The sequence below is a fragment of the Ixodes scapularis genome, unplaced genomic scaffold, assembly GCF_016920785.2.
Source record: "Ixodes scapularis isolate PalLabHiFi unplaced genomic scaffold, ASM1692078v2 PGA_scaffold5__190_contigs__length_132052651, whole genome shotgun sequence".
NCBI classification, from domain to species: Eukaryota; Metazoa; Arthropoda; class Arachnida; order Ixodida; family Ixodidae; genus Ixodes; species Ixodes scapularis.
Window position 1 is genome coordinate 46,364,521 of NW_024609880.1, and position 17,564 is coordinate 46,382,084.

The 17,564-nt window shown below is 49.3% G+C and overlaps 1 protein-coding gene across 1 annotated transcript in view; it reads left to right on the plus strand.

Moving 5' to 3' along the window:
- LOC8036914 (SEC14-like protein 2) overlaps positions 1 to 17,564 on the plus strand; it is an 82,619-nt gene that overhangs the window by 19,385 nt on the left and 45,670 nt on the right. The window contains exon 2 of the mRNA XM_042293839.1: positions 16,898 to 16,964. Coding sequence (XP_042149773.1) covers positions 16,898 to 16,964 — 67 coding nt within the window. The remainder of the gene's footprint in view (positions 1 to 16,897; positions 16,965 to 17,564) is intronic.

Below are 17,564 nucleotides of genomic sequence, written 5' to 3' on the forward strand. Positions count from 1 at the left end.
TGCACGCGCTTCGTGCATGCCCTTTCCGCAATGTGTCACGTGCTCCAAGTAATGCTCATTTGTCCGTTCATCCCAGACATCGCTACTGCTGTTCCTCCTGCGACAAAGAGGGGTCCTGTCTTCTCGAGCAAATGGAGTGTTAAAATCCCCCACCACCACAAGCAGACGTTCGCACTTTAAATATTCCGCAATAGTTTAAAAAAATTGGCACCATTCCGTTTCTACAGTAGGTGCGTAATTACAGATTCCGCAGATTTTTTTTATCTGAGAAGCAAATATCACGATACATGACTCTCTCATCTTCACGCAAAGCAACATTCTCAAGAGTAATACCTACATATTAAAAAAATGTCTACACCTTCCGGCTCCCAACCGCATGTCTTACGCATACATCGTATAGCGACTCATAGCCAACCTGCAATGCTCTTTGGTTTGACGATATCTAGCGACTGGAGCAAAAAATGCTGGGTTGCCCAGAAAGCCGCGATCGCATAACATGCCAGTACGGTGGACATTACGGCCCCGACAGGCCAATCGGAACGAGACTACGCATCACCGGAGTGCACTTTTACTGCGAAGGCGGTTATTCGCTGCGTCATAAACCAATATGTGTCCGTTGCGATCGTATACGTAGCGCATATTGAAGCCGTCGGCACGCAATGGGGGCCTTATTGTCCACCCTCTGCCAAGTTACAATACAGGGTATAACCGTGGGCTCTCACTCTGCTGGCGCCGCCTGGCCGTTGCCGGCTGGTATATTGGCGCGCCATCAGCTTGGTCTGCTTCTCGCTCTCATTATTGGTTTCTTGGACGGCTATCATGTCGAAGTCGTTTTCCAAGAAGAACCATGTGAGCTGGCACTTCCTTCGCCTTGCAGACAGCCTTTTTACGTTCAGGGTACCTATACACAGTGTAACCTCAAACTGTTTCAGGGTTTCAAAAAAAAGTAGGAGCTTATGACCTCGCGTCAACAATCAGACACTCGCCACTCAGGGAGGTAACGGGTGAATCAGCTTACTGTGACAGTCGGTCTTCACGAGACCTAGCAGGCGAGCGGCTGCGTGTCGTATATCGTCTTTTTTTTTTCCTGGCAAGCTTCCACTGATGTCGCGGGTCCAGCTCGCTGGCGGCAGCAGCGCTTGCACCCGTATCCACCAGTCGCCGCTTCGGAGTCCTCGCGTCCGAGGCAATTTCCTCACTGGGGCTGTCCTCGGGGACTACTTCCTTTTCCTTGCACGTAGATGTTCTCTCCGCTGCCTCTACTGCCACTGTTTCCGAATCTGTTGGGTGGTCGAAATCCCCCGTGGTGTCCTGGAACTTTGCGGTCAGCGTCTCGGTGGGCGCTGTGGCCACAGAAGGCTCTTTTTTTTTTTTTTTTTTCGCCAGGTCACTCTTTGCATTCCTTGCTAGCGGTCGCTGTAGCCGTCGAGGACGCTTCCGTTGAGGGCGTTACCGCCATGGTCCGCCTCTCGTTCGTCCATCATAAGCTCGTTCGGGTTTTCCTCGACTTGGTGTCCCCTGCGACGTGAGGGTAGTATCGAACGCAGTCAGGGCGTTCTTGACTTTATCCACGGCACTCACTACAGCCTGGCGCCCTGCAATCATGGCGAATGTGTCCAGACCGTTTGTACCGCAGGCACAGCGGTGTACGTCCCGGAAAGACCACAAATACAGGGCCTACAGTGAACCGAAGCTGGTGAGGCGGGCTTTCCAGCGTCATGCCTTCCTTCAGTGACAGGCGTGCCACCCGATTTGACGACTCGACACCGTCAAATCCTTCAATGTGCCATTTGCCGCGACTTACCTCTTTAAAGACGCCGAACTCCTCCAGTGTCCTTTTCAGGGCGTCGTTGGGCACTTCGAAGGGCACCCAGTAAAGCTTTAGTCGGACCTTTCGCCAATCAGGGTCCATCGGAACACACCACCCTCCTTTCACCTTGTGCTTGCCAGACATCTTCAGTTTCTTTTTGGCAGCATTCGACCACACTAGCCCACACACCCCCATACACCGGTAACGGCGCTCAGGACGCCAAGTTACCGCAAAGGTTCCCTGAAGTCTTCAACGCGGTATGGCCGCACTCTGATGTCAGTGTGTAGAAGGGCCGTACATCTTGAAGAGTCACTCGTCGGTAGCGTCGGCAGAATAAACTGATAATCAGCAGGAAGATCCAAAACCATTTCCCCATGGCCAAGCGTGGCTGCTTGCTCATCTGCAACAAAGCCCATGGTTCCGCGTTCGATTTCGAAGACGTTTGAAAATTGAAAGGGGCGACGCAGACACGCTTGCAGGGCTGGGGAACGAGCAGGAGTTGATACGTTTAGGTATCGCGTTCCACTCTTAAAGGCAAAACTTAAGCGTCCTTCTGTATCTTTTTTACGGCTTGTATATAATAAGTGTTTTTAGCGCCTCTAACCTAGGCTGGAAGCTAACTTTTTTATTATCCAGCTTTATCTTGAAATTCACTGTCGCGACTGCGACAGCGGATTTTCAAAAAAGCAGCATTATAAAAAAGAGTAGAGATATGTTTACCAGAAAAAAATATATGAAGCCTCAGAGATAACCAAGCAAAGAGGCAAATGTGTCAGCATGCCATTCGCCACACTCTATGATACGGAATTGCAGTATTTGACTTAGTCATGTCAAAATAAGCAAAGCTCTTGTAAAACAGTCTTTATACGGTTTCGAAAATGCAGGGATTGTTCGCAATTTTGTTTTAGTATTTTCGTTTGTATTGGCGTGGTATATATGCTGAGTGTAAACAAAGATTAATGATCAGCTGATAGTCAGGATTGAGTCCTGTCTTGTTCTTCGTCCTTGTCCAGTTGCGCTGTTTTTACATCAAGGAGACCAAATGCAAGCGTGTTTTCTCGTAGGAATGCACACAGCGCCGCAAAAGTTGGTTGGGCTTTCGCTTCAGTTTAAAACCGGAAGTCCCATAGACACTAACGCCAGGTGAATCTCTAGCGTACATTATAACAACTCTATATTTGTGGGAGCCACCGGATTTCGACTAAATAAATAAATGACTCGTCTTCTCCTTCCACGCCAAAGACGCCGGTCTTCGGCACTCTCATTCTAAGCTTACTTTGCATTCTGAGGTGCCTTTATTTACGCAATGTTCGGAAACCCCGACGAACACGCGCCGCATGTACCAGCGGCGTTTTCCTGCTTGGCCGTGTCCTTGAGCGAATCGAACGAAACAAGCCGCCGCTTGAGTAAACGGACTTGAACGCTGCCAGAAGCGTCACTCGTCGAGTGAGATGTATTCTTAAACCTGGCTTACAGCCCCGTTCAAGGACTTAATATTGCATAAATGCGTACGCTGTCCTGGCAACTAAACCAATTTCTTTGTTTTTACAGCGGTAGCTGTTAGTGCCCCTCTCCGGCGAAATCCAACGACGTCCGCACCGGTATTTGTCCGTACTCCAAATCCCACCTGATGCGGGAACAGACTGTGCTTTGTGCTTTGCGACAAATTAATCACCCGCCCCTTTTATATTTCTGCTCGTCATGATCATCAGCACAAAGTTGAAGTACGTACCGCCTGTCACCATCTACATTCCGATCTTAATTATTTAATCGCACATCCCTTGACTGCATCCATCACTGACGCTGTACTTTATAGGTCAGCTCTAACCAATCACTTTAGTTGTGGAGTATGAATTGCATTTTTTTGGTGCCAACTTCGCACTCCCCCTCTGTAATGCCTTCGGGCCCTTAGGGTAAAGCAAATAAATAAATAAATAGCGTCGCCGCGCCCCATCGCCGTCGTCACTCACAAAAGCACGTCATTTATGGCAAGACGCGCCAAAGCTCCCTCTTTCTCTCCCCGGACCCCTTCCCCACACCACTTCCGCTTCAGCCAGTTCAGAGTTCGGGAAGGTTCTTTGGCGCATATACTATTTTAATAAGGCCGAGTCGGCTATGCATACGGCTCCGTGTCTTCCGTACATATCGATTAAACCGGAAAATTAACCTCCGAGCCGGCTTTATCAGAATCGGGGAAAATGGAAAAACTCTGAATTTGAGCTTTTCCTTCACTGACAAATACGCAAGCTTCCCGGAAAAAAGACTCCAACCACAATTTTATTCTTTGTTTACCTCGAACACAGCAACTCTAAACTTTTTTACTCGAGGCGACTTCTTTTGGAACCTGACCCCTCATCTTTCTTCCGTTGTTTAGTGGTACTGGGACGTTTCCCAAGTATTCTGGGCACGAACGCATGTTCTCTAAAGTTTTGGGAATTCCATGCCGTGTCCTATTTCTTGAGCATAACGCCCGATAAACAACGATTTCTCGTCCGACATTGGAAACTGACACCGAACAACATCGATTATGTCGGAATAAAATAGACCCTGAAAGCACACCCCGGTATTGAAGAAAAATAATCCTCTAAAAGCATGAACCCTGGCTATGCATGGGTCGGCGAATATTCGGTAAATACCGAATAACCTCGAAACGTCACCCCGCACCCGGTTTTATCGAAATGGAGGAGAACCGCCAAACATCTCGAATTTAGGCTATCTTTGAATAAGAATATCCAAAGCTTCATGAGACCAAACTCCTCATCTGCAACTTTATTTCGCGCTAACCTGAAACACTGCCCCCCCCCCCCCCCCCCCCCATGTTGATTTTTTATGGAAAAATAAAAATCTAACGTCATGGAAGCGAATTTCGTTGTCCACGGGTATCTCATGCATGAGCTCGAGTATGCCAAGACATTCCTTAAACGTGGTCAGGGTTTTGGCAGTTTGTGCTTCGAAAGCGTTTGTGTCAGAAGTGACAAAAACTTAAAAAATCATCTACGTACCTAAATATAAAGTACAAAACGAGCACGTTGGTAAGAGTAATTAAACATGAGGGAGACATCTTTCTCGTGTTAAGTACATAAAAGCTTTCTTGACCTTTGATCCCTCAAGCCGGTTGTTGAGAGTACTGTCAAGTTGTGCTAAAATAAATCGCTTAAAACAGGCGCGATACACGAACCGATGCATTTATCCTGTTTTTGCAAGTAAGGCTTGCTTCCCCACTGAAAAAAAGTTGTCCGAAGATCAAAACTGAGTAATTCTAAAAAGCCGCTGCTTGAAATTTCTAACTCATTTTGAAAGTCTACCACTCCAAACTTGACGATGCACTCCGCAACACACGACAGCAAGCCAGAGTGTGAGAAGGAGTAATAAAGGTTTTTTGCATAAACCAAAAACGCCCTAAGAGCGTTCCTTTTTGGGGTTTTTACAAAGTCTAGAATTTCTTCAGAGCATCTGACGAGGAAAAGGTCACCAATGTGCAGCATATTAAGTTTCTCTTGAAGATATAGCACGAGTGATTTTTGCCACGTGCCCCTAAGCAACGAGCACTTTGACTAAAACGAAAATCTACTAAAGTGCATCTTTCAAAAACGCAACAGTTGCCGCTGTCAATCGCAGCTCACTCTGTGTGGTCGTCCGCAAATATTTCCTTGCACGAATCCGGACAACACACCCTGATAGCGAGGCCGTATATAGTGCTCGAGTTTTAGCATCACCTACAAGCAGAGGTCGGCATTTTAAGACGCCCTCACTCACCCTCACCCTCACAGCCACACTCACCTAAGCCCCTCACTCACCCTCACCCTCACAGCTACACTCACCTTCAACCCCTCACTCACCCTCACCCTCAAAGTCACTCACCTTCAGCCCTTCACTCACCCTCACTGAACCTCACGGCCCTCACGCACTCACCGCCCTCACGGCCCTCACGGTCCTCACGCCCTTCACGCCCCTCACGGCCCTCACGCCCCTTACCGTCCTCACGCCACTCACCGCCCTCACCGCCTTCACCGCCCTCACCGCCCTCACCGCCCTCACCGCCCTCACGGCCCTCACCGCCCTCACGGCCCTCACGCCACTCATAGCCCTCACGCCACTCACCGCCCTCACGGACCTCACCGCCCTCACGGCCCTCGCCGCCCTCAGGGCCCTCACGGCCCTCACCGCCCTCACGGCCCTCACGCCACTCATAGCCCTCACGCCACTCACCGCCCTTACGGACCTCACCGCCCTCACGGACCTCACCGCCCTCACGGCCCTCACGGCCCTCACGCCACTCACCGCCTTCACGCCACTCACCGCCTTCACGCCACTCACCACCCTCACGCCAACTCACCGCCCTCACGCCACTCACTTCACTCACGCCACTCACCGCCCTCACGCGCCTCACCGCCCTTGCGGCCCTCACTCCACTCAGGCCAGCTTCAGATGGGGCAATTTCGCCCAGAAACTTTACGTCGCAACACCAGCAACACGGGCCGCCCGCGATCACCACGCAGCAACCAATTGCTACAATTCGCCATTGGCATCATAATATTTTATTTTTCTTGCACTATTTAGACATAATTACGCGTTATAAACGTGTTTTTATGCATTTAAATCTCGTTAAGAATACTAATGCACCTTTCTGAAACAGTTTATTTAAAAAAAAAATCCGATCGATTTCAACCCAGAACCAAGTCTTTCGGTGTCATCATCACCGGCACGAGGTATCACGTGAAAATTTTGCGTCCCTGATAGGATGCAGCCGCTTCAAACGTATTCGAATTGCTCCGAGTTGCTTGGTTATTTCGAGCCGGACCCGATCTCAGCAATTCGTGTCAATCTAGGGAAAGCTAGAGAACAACCCGCCATTAACACCGAAATTGCTGCGAAAGATGCTCGATCTGAAGGGGGCCTCACGCACTCACCGCCCTCACGCGCTCGAGGCCCTCACACGCCTCATGCGCTCACCGCCCTCACGGCCCTCACGGCCCTCATGCCACTCACTGCCCTCTCGCACTCCTGGCCCTCACACCCCTCACGCACTCACCGCCCTCACGCCCCTCACGCACTAATGACCCTCATGCCCCTTACCGCCCTCACTGCCCTCATGGCCCTCATGGCGCTCACGGCCCTCACGGCCCTCATTACCCTCACGGCCCTCACCGCCCTCACAGCCCTCACGGCCTTCGCCGCCCTCACAGCCCTCACTCACCCTCACTCACCCTCACACTCATGAATTTTCCTAGTTCAGAAACTCACTCACCCTCACCTCACCTGTGAAGATGAGGGTGAGTGAGGGCCCTCATGAGTGAGGTTTGCCGAGGTATGCCTACAAGAGGCCAACGAGTGCGCGCGCCTGCGTCCGATTGGAACTCGAGTTCAGTCTGTAAACGCACGAGCTCCAGCCGAACGCCGACGCTGCGACCGTGGCCAATCTCTTCCCGGGCTTGCCTCTTGTAAGTGACGCTGAAAATGCAACACTGTAGGACTTCCTATCTACGAAGTGTTGATCCGGGCCGTGATACGCCTTTATCACGGTGGAAGATACACTGTTTAGGTGAGGACACGGCGGGGCTGAACGCGCGGCGCGAGGAATCAGATAGCGTTCGTTCGACGGGCATCCGAAAGGCTGCATCATTCCGCGGCCACCGTGCCCGCGGCTGACAGTGTCGCCAGCGGCCAAACGGCGAAACTGTGCGAGTGCGAAAAAAAAGTATCTCGTAGTCATGACACCCCGATACACCGTGGTCTTTCTGCACGTGCGACAACCTCGCTGGAGCTCTGCGCGAGTGGAGCATGAGGTGGCACGAGCCGTCTTGTGCATTGCTGCCTGCCTCCTACACCATGCTCACGGGTCGACGAGTCATCTGCCGGCGCCGCTTGAAACTACAGTGAGAGAGAGAAAGATAGAGAGTGAAAAGCGAACTTTATCGGCACGTCGCGAGGTGCGCGCTGCCCTCACCGGAAGCAATAGACTACTTCCATAAAGCCCTGCATGCAACACGGCGCCCGTTGCACTCTGGGAACTAGTTGGCCAGGGAGGAGGGTGTCATTGTTTCGGTTTCGATCGACACGTCGACAAGAGATTGTTTTCTGGTCCCGAGAGCGTCATTTGTGGTCTCTAAACTAACCTAAATGGTCAGACCTCGAAGCTTTAGCACAAGCCCGAGATGTATAGCTTGTCTTAACACATGCTTGTTGTTTTTTTGTACTTGAGCGATCCTGTTAGCGTTCCAATCGAGGTATGTGGACGAGCCAGTGCTGGGAGTCTCGACGCTGCGAAGCTCGGGTGCTCGGGGATCTTGCTTGTGAACGAATCAACAAGCTGTAGCAAACAATAAGTATGCATACATCGAGCTCGCGCCTTTACATTAGTGTTGTTGATCAGGAAGTTTGTTTGCTTCGTGCGCCCATAGACGAAATATAACTTTTTGCAATTACTGTTTTTCTTAATGTGCCTGAGTATGCGAGGTAAAACTCGGAGGTACCATTGAGAAGCTCAATTTTAACACACTTCTTATCTCTTATCTGTACTGACCCGCAGCACTGCACGAAGTAAAGTCCCCACCCGCTTGCATTTCACTAATATTCAACATCGCGTATGCGCATAGAGTTATCGTGCAATCATATAGGCGAATTTTCGCATACAGACCGTTTTAAGAATGCAAAAGTCGAGCACTTCTGTGAAGAATGTCGCAGCGTTCGCCGGAAGTGCGTCAGACGGGCATGAACCCCTATGCGCACCGCATTGGGGTTCATGCCCGTCCGGCGCACGGTGCGACATTCTTCAGACAAGTGCTCGAACGAATTCAAAGCGTATTTGACGGTTGCTAATGGCCATTATATTTGTTATGTGTTTGCTTTCTTCCTGCCTGAGTATGCCGAGATAATTTCAGACACACCGTTCCCGGCACAGATCGCGGGCGTCAGTAAAAGCTCGTCCAAAAAGGCTTAGCGAGGAGTAGGGGACGCTTGTTAGGGCCTCCGTCGTAGCTAGCCGATCTCAGTGTTTGCGGAAAGTTAATCTTCTATCAGCATAAAGTTTGAGTGGGAGATATATGATGACACGAGGAAGACATCATAGTAACTTTTGTGCAGTAGTGAGGTCGAATTTATTGCGTTTCCTTAAAAGTTCATGCGTAAACGCTGTCCTCAACTTTGATACCCCGTGAGGATGCGGCTTGCTTTTCGTTCAAAGAAGTAACATGAAGCGGACGTTTGGCAAACAAATTGCGTGTAAGGCTCCAGACGAACAAATTTCAGTTGTAGTTGACTGGTACTAGACGGGATTACTGACATTGAGCTCAAAGATGCATTCGTCGGGTGAGGTGACTAAGCCACGACTTACGTATACGTTCGCATACGCACGCACAATATCTGGTGTTTCGGGAACCAAGAAAGGTGCCCCGGTCTTCGTTTTGTATCGCTCGATAATGAGTGTATTGTACGTTCGTGAAAAGTCAGATATTTGAAAACGGAAGCAGCGCGTTCGGTCGCGGCGTGATAGCATGAGATGAAGCTGCTCAGTCGAAACCGAAACTGAGTGGCCAACTAGTTCCCAGAGTGCACTGCGTGGTATTTCGCCGCGATGGGGCGCGTCGGTTTTGGAAGAAGTCCATTGCCTGAAGAGTATTATCTTACACCATGGCCTTTATGCTGGTGGCGCGTGAAACATTCTCGGCAGTCGTCAGCTACGAAAGAAGCCTGACCAGCGGTGTCGGTGTTTATCAGCAATGTGATATTTATCGTCCAGAGATAGTTGTCGTCCTCCTTTCTAAGTATTCGCGACGTGAGCGATCGAAAACGTCGCTATGGTCGGCCAACCACGATTGGCCGAACGGTCGCTACGATGTCAAAAAAGGATTTCTCATCGACGAATATAAGACGAATCTACGAACTTCAATGTTGACAGTGTTGGCAGTGTTGCTCTCAGAGTGCAATCATTCCAAGCTTCCACCATGCTTATTACAAACACCGTCGAACTTGTTCGCAAAGTAATGACGTCACGAGAGGGAACCGAAGGAGTGCTCCACTAAAACATCTCGCCGCTAATAGAGCCAAAAGTGCGCGCCGTAGTTGCGGTAAAGTCAACAACCTACTTGAAAAATATTTGATAACGTCTTGCACAACAGGGAATGAATTGCGAACGATTTCAGCTGCGGAATGTTTCTTCTAATCTACCTCAGCTTGAACAAACTCTTAGGTTGGCAAAAAGTTTTAGATTGACTGAAAATCTCAATGTAACTGAATTCTCACTTTACTGAACCAGCTTAAAAGTACCACTTTCGCCGGAACGTTTAGCTTATCAATTTAACGTTTTAGCCGCGTTAAGCTATTAGACAGAACTGAGGCTGCAGTTGAACTGAAAATTTACCTTAACTGAAATCACAACGTCATTTCTAGTGAGATTATCGACGAAAGTTAGTCGCTTAATTGGTCCATTCGCCCAAAGACCTTCATGATTAACGTTTGATGCTTACTTCCCGTTTATACATTGGATATTCACATATACGTGACTGAAAACACCTATTTTTATATATTTTAGCGTCTCCGCTACAGCACCCTTTACGTCACGAAGTGTGGCGCGCTTTGCGTTGCGCGCAAGGATCATGGAACGGCCGAAAGAGGACATTTGGGGCAATTGACGGGCTCCCTTTCCAACAACAACACCCATAGTAAATAGTGTACATAAAGAGGTAGTTTGACATTCAACCGGCCTCTACGTAACTTGTCACCCGGACGAGTGTTGCCATGAAGACAGAGCCGAAAAAGCACACCACTCTTGTTAACGCTGTTCGCGTATGTATTCGGAAAGACGCACCTCGGAAGCCCCTAGAGAATTTATACAACGAACCATTCCTTGTCATCGATAGATCACCCAAATTTTATGCTGTGCTACTCCAGGGAAACGTGAAACTGTTTGAGTCGACAAACTCAAACCAGCCTTTTTAGAGCACAGCTTTTAAGCGCGATCCAAACCAACGCTTCTTTTTGCGCCTGTAGGTCGTGCGGCTGCGGATGTGACGCATTTCCTGACGTTTTTGCTGTTTCCGGGCGCGCTTTCTGAGTCAGAACCGTGCGCTTTGCTTTGGACGGGCCAGCTTCGGGCGAGCGCGCACGCGCGCAACAGACTGGCCGGCCTAGCCAGGCCAGTCTGTCGCAGCCAGAAGGCGGCGAGAGAGAGAGATCGCGTTGTTATGTTGGAAGAGAATAAAAGGGGGGGGAGGAGAGGGACAATTGTGGATGCGCACCAGGCGCTTTTGTCACTTGCTCTGAGAAGGCGGCGAAGAAACGCGGAGCGGGAACTAGCTTGCCCTCCACCGATTGGCCGGGACACAGGAGCGCCCTATACGTCACCGCGCGTTTTTGTGCGCGTTGAGAAAGAAGTTGAAATTATCCAACTCTTTTGTGCGCGCCCGGAAGGAGCGAAGAAGTGGCGCGACGTCACGCAAATACGTCACATCCGCAGCCGCACGACCTACAGGCGCAAAAAGAAGCGTTGGTTTGGATCGCGCTTTAGGCGTCCGTTTCCGCGTTTCGCGGCGTCGCCGTCGGCGTCGGCGTCGACCTCGGCGTAACAGCACCGCTAAATTTAGCGGTAAATTGAATTGTTTTTGAGGTCACGTGACGGCAATTTTCCCGCTAAATTTAGCGGGAAAACATAATCCGCTAAATTTAGCCGGGAAATTTTTTTGACAAATTTAGGGGGTAAATTTAGCAGGGAACAGCGGGGAAGCAGGCAGCTCGTTGCCTACATCAATCCAGTGATTCAAGTAGATGGCACAGACATCGAATCTGATAGAAATCCACGCCAAGAAACGCGCGCCTTTTGCCGCGTCGACGCATGTGCTAGGATCATCTCGTCGATCACGACCTACTGTAATCCTGACCTGCCAACAGAAGAATGTGCCACGGCGCATCTTGCAGTACATTGCCGCGGCCTTTGCGTTTCGTCACGCTATGACTCCATGGTGCTGCATCAAGACTTTTTTTTTGTTTTCTACCCTATTGAAAAATCTCATTTGTATGACAAATTTCTGTTTCCAGTAAACATATATGAATCATACAAGATATCTAAGAAAATACAAGAACCAATATATAACTGTTTAGAAACAGATAAGAAACTTGTGAGAAGTTTCTTATCAGTTTCTTATATGGTTTTAATATGTTCTTATATAGTTCTTATATATCTTATAAAATTCTTACAAAGTTCTTATATGGTTCTTATATGCTTATTGGACACAAGAAATTTCTCATACCATAGCCTCCTCTATACTAACAAAGCCTGACAGATCGCCGCGAGACGCGGCCACCAAAAGTGAAAAGATAGAGCAGCAGACACAAGGCTAAAGCCCCTCCACAAGATGGATGGATGGATGGATGGATGAATACGGCTGAGCCCTTTGGAGCGGGCGGTAGCTTACGCCACCTAGCCATTTTGTTTTACCATTTAAGCTTAGAATATTTAAATGTGAAATCTATATTCACTCCGCAGTGCAAAGAAAGTGAGGCTATGAAACCCCCTTGCCATCAGTGATTAAGAAAATACCTAGTTTTCTCTCGATTTCTGCCACCATTCACTTAATCTTTGCTTGGTAATCTCTACAGTCTTGAAATCCACTCTCCCTTCGCTGTCTCTAAAACCCAATGACTTTATTAAATCTATGTTGTCTTCGGTAGGCATAGGGTGAAGCCCTTTACAGTAGAGTATCAAGTGCTCAGCCGTCTCGTCCTCCTCTCCACAAGCAGTGCACACTGTATCAATTTCCTGGTACTTCACTCTGTATGTTCTGGTTCGCAGAACACCCGTTCTTGCCTCAAACAGCAATGAGCTTCCCCTAGAATTGTCATAAATGCTTTCTTTGGCAATAACTCTTTTGTTTAATCTATAGCTTTCCACAAGAGGCATGTAACGGGCGCCCCGCTGCGGCGAGATGCCGAAACACATTTGTCCCGAGCAATGGAATGTCTGCTCGTGCTTCTCGCGTTCCTCGGGCTACTACTTCCTTTCTCGTCGGGTTTGAAACCCATGTTTCGGGTCCTCGCCGCTGTAAAAGCTGTGCGCTGACTACAAGCTCCCCGAGAAATGCTCTGTCCTACCAAATCTTCGCGCTCCAATTCTGCGACCGGGCACTCTATGACTCCGTCATCGAACTGCCAGGCTTTGTGAGTATAGAGGAGGCAAATCTCATACGAATGGCTTTTTCACTAGGGTAGGGTATTCGCATATCGATCGAAGGCGCGTAAGGCGCGGCGGCCTTATCTAATGCTTGCCTCCTGGCACGCCTCGCGGGATCGAGTCGTCAGCCGGTGGTCGCGTGACGGATTCGCCACTAGAGGCGCCGGCTTCCAGAACCACGACCAACTCTATATCTACGACCATGTTACCCGGACCGGAGCGCGCCTATGGGGAGTGTTGTCCCATGAGCTGCCGATATACTTTCGCGGCGTCCCGCTAGATGGCGCCATAACTCAGCTGTTCAAGGCGTGCTAAAAATGCCTGTGGTGATGGGCTTGTACGCGTCCGACGCAGTCGCAAATTGCTTATGAATGGTTTGCTTTCACTTCATTATTTAACACAAATTCACCGAATGAACGACACTACAATCAGAGCACCACTTAAGATAAATGGAAAGAAAAACAGCACTTGAACTGAGGTCTATTTTACTCTACGGGGTGTCGTACAAAAAATCGCATAAACAAGCCAAGGAACAGAGTGTCGTGAAAGTTTTCAGAAAGGGGCCTTCAGGTGCTGCCTTTATCATACTAAAATTTTGTGACTGTAGGTTGTTGGGGAAATGTCCTAGGGAAAGAAAAGCCTGTTTTCCCCAATGCGCGGGAAAAAACAACAACAAATGGTCAGGTTGACGCTGCTCTTTGTGTGTGGTACCACACACGCTCGAATCTTCTGAGTCTACTTTAGGGTGGTAATCTCCAAGAATATTTAGAGAGTCTGTATCATGTGGTGTCCTATGGAAGTAGCAGCGTCAACCTGACGGTTTGCCAACCGCGCATAGGAAAAGAAAGAAGTTCTTATGTGGGGGGGGGGGGGGGGGGGGTTCTTTTTTTTCATTTTTCCAGACATTTTCACTCACCAATTTTGAGCATGATCAATGCACCATCTAAAAACGCCTTTCTGGAAGGCCTCTGGATGCACATTTACAGTCTGTCAGCTGATGGACTTGGAATGTGTATGTTTGGGCGCGGAAAGGGGTGGGGGGGGGGGGGGGGGATGGGGGGGATAAATTAATGGTTACAGCCGTACAGCATGACCGCCAACTTTTGGGGTGTACACTAAATGCAACACTTGCGGCGTTCTCCAGATTCATGGCGAACCCGACGACAGGAAGACGCATGTATGAACCCCACCAGGATGGACAGAGAGCTGTGTTTAATTTTTCGCAGTACATATAGATTACGCGCTAACGGTTGGAGCCAGATTTCAAAGTCTCTGAACTCACTTTTATCTGATTTTCAAGTTATAAGCGATGTTCTGACATATTCAAATGTGATACCTAGGGCTCGTTGCCAGTAGCAGACGCCTCACAACCATGTATGTGCGGACTTCGTTAGCCGCCATTTCCTCGTGAAAAATGTACGACAATTGCTTATAACTGTAGGATTATATAGCTACAAGTTTTGAAACACCGCCGTCAGCTCCAAACGGGAGAAGAGCGCTCCGCCACGCGTACGTTATTTTTACATTAAGGAAACCATGCTCCCCTTTTCTTCCTAACGCAAGATATGTTTACAATAAGTGCCATGGTCGGAGGATGCTTTTACTTTAAGAGCTTTAAAGCAACACGCGGCTTGATAGAACGAAAGCAAACGCGGAAAAGAATGCAGCATACTACCTGTGTAAATGGCATCCGAAGAGCATGGAACAGCCAACGGCAGCGGAGGAGCAGCTGAGATGCACCTCCATCTCTCGGGAGGAGTGCACAGCAGGGTGCGACCTAAGCGGGAGCTGTGGCTCTCGCGGATAAAGTGGGCGTAAGTAAAAAGAGTTGGTCGTGGCAAGAGCAGTGGCTATATATGGGTGATACGAGAGGGCACCTTATTTCAACGATGGCAAAAGAGCAGTCGGGGGTAAAAAACCTCTTGCGCTTCCGTGCCTGAGAAACGCGCTGTTTAGATCCAAGCAATCATGAGAGCGGGGCACACCGCTACGTGATACCGCTACTGCAGCCTGCTGGCGACACGCTACTGTAGGTGTTCTTAAAAAACAGACATCACCAGCCGCGCGTCGGGCGGACTGTGCGCTATACAGGCTGGGAATCGCGTTTGGTTCGCAGAGAATCCTTTACCGACGTCCCCAATGGTAAAGTGACGCACTTCATCGGCGGCAGCGTCTTCCATAGGTAGCTATTCTGCGGGCAAGTCAGAATTACAGTAGGTCGTGGTAGCGATCAGCATGCAGTCAAGGGCTGGATGAATTTGAATTTGATGAACAAGTCTCACCAAGCTGGTGCATGCTGGGAGGTACTTGAGCCAAGAATGGCGGAGCGTCGCCGCCAATCTAGTTTATCGTGGAGGCGCGGCGCCGGAATCTCCAGTACACCAATGGGAGCGTACTCGCAAACAGCGAAGCGTCACCGGCAGTCATATATTACAGCTCCATAGGCTGCGCTTACGGACGATGTTAGCTCCCCGCATGACGGATGACGGAGGTGGACGTAGTGACCTTTCATATAGTCCGCCTCGTTCGACAACTCAACACCTATAGGTATTTATACTTGTTCAGTACCTGTAACACATCAACGCCCAACCTGAGGCTATCGGGCTTTTTTTTTTTTCTCAGTGCCCGCGAATTGTATCACGGTTGAATTTGATACGTTATACTTGAGATGAAGCACGGTATTTTCATCAGCACATATGTCGAGAAGTTGTTATATCCCGACGACTGATAGCATCAGCGCTGCCGTGCGGATCATGCCCATTTGACGTTTCTGTCATAATGCAGGGAAGCAAAGGACACCAACACCATTACTTCCAGCCTACTATGCCGAATCAGGCAATGAGCACACCTCCCCCTCCAGTCCAACTCTTTCAAGGTCACGAAGTGTGGTTCGCTTTGCGTCGTGCGCAACTATCGTCGAGCAGCGCGACAGAGATCAGCTCGGGCGTTCGGGGCGACCGACGAGCAGTGCTGGCCGGCTCCTTTTTCAACAACCTCTTTTGTAAATTGTGTGCATAAAAACAATAACTACTGCGTGGTGCACGTTAAATAACCCCGGCTAGCGGTTGTACTGCGCTCAGGCTAAATTGCTCATCTACAGCTGAGACACCCTACGCCATTTGGGGCTAACTAACATCCGGTTCTATAAACATATAACACAATTACAAGTTGTGTACATAAAGATGTGGTTTTCCCTTCAACTGGCCTCTACAATATGAAAGAAAATATTTAAGCTGTCCGTGGGCGGCACTGTCGTGTTATTTTCCCCAAGTTCCTCAGTAGAACTGCATCAGTCAGTGTCGGGGGTCAGTGCGATGGTGCTAATGGTGACATACAAAGTCGAAAGGAATCAAACACTAAACAAGCCTCGCAATTACTATAGAGCGCTCTATTACGGCTTGTGTTTCAGTCGGTCGTTGAGCCGGAACAAACGTACCGCGAAGTTAAATACATCCGGTTCTGTGACGCATAACCAAGGTGGCACAAAAATCATTGACCGAATAAACGATCATTACCGAAGTCCACTAATTCTGTATTGTCGCAAATAAAAATAATGAATTGAAAGTGATGTGTAACTCACCCCAAGAAGAGAGGCGAGGCATGCCAAATAGAAAATTTTTGCCACTGACGTTCACTGGTTCGCGCAGATGGCGGATTTACAACCAATCCAAGACAGAGATTTGTTCCTAGTTATGTCCGACGTGAAACATATGAAGTCACTAGCAAACGTTTCACGAGCAGCAGAGCATGTCTACTGTACACAAAAAGTGTGTAGCGTTTAGACAATTTCTCACCGTTATTGCATCTTAATTGGAACGTGCGTGCACCGTAAAGACGTCATGCCAACGTGCATTGTTAATATATCTTAATATAGCGTTGGATGTGTATCTCAAAACGTCCTATCTTTCCTTGTTTTTTTCCAGTTCCGGTCTGCCATAGCGGATGTTGATGGCGAGCGTACGGACCGTTTCCTGCTGCGATGGCTGCGAGGTGAGTACTGCACGCCGAAGCGGCCAACGTTGTTAGGTCTATCAGTTAAGAAGCTCCATAGAAAAGCGCCGTTTAAAAACGGTTCTTTTTAGAGCGCAGCTCTTAGGGGTCCGTTCCCGGCTTGAGCGGCGTCGCCGTCGGTGTAATTAACGCACCCCCAGGTCACGTGGCCCCCAAGGTCATCCCAAGGTCACATGACCCCAAGGTCACCCCAAAGTCACGTGACCCCCAAGGTCACGCGACCTCTCCCCAGGGTCACGTGACCCCCAAGGTCACGTGACACCCAAAGTCACGTGACTTCCCAAGTCACGTGACCCCCGAGGTCACGTGACCCCCCGATGACGTCATCAGTGACGTCACTGATGACGTCACCGGCATCCGCATCGTCATCGTCATTATCACTGATGACGATGACGATGCGATGACGCCCTCATCACTGATGACGTCATCAGTGACGTCACTGATGACGTCACCGGCATCCACATTGTCATCGTCATCATCACTGATGACGTCACCGGCATCCGCATCGTCATCGTCATCATCACTGATGACGTCATCAGTGACGTCACTGATGACGTCATCGGTATCCGCATCGTCATC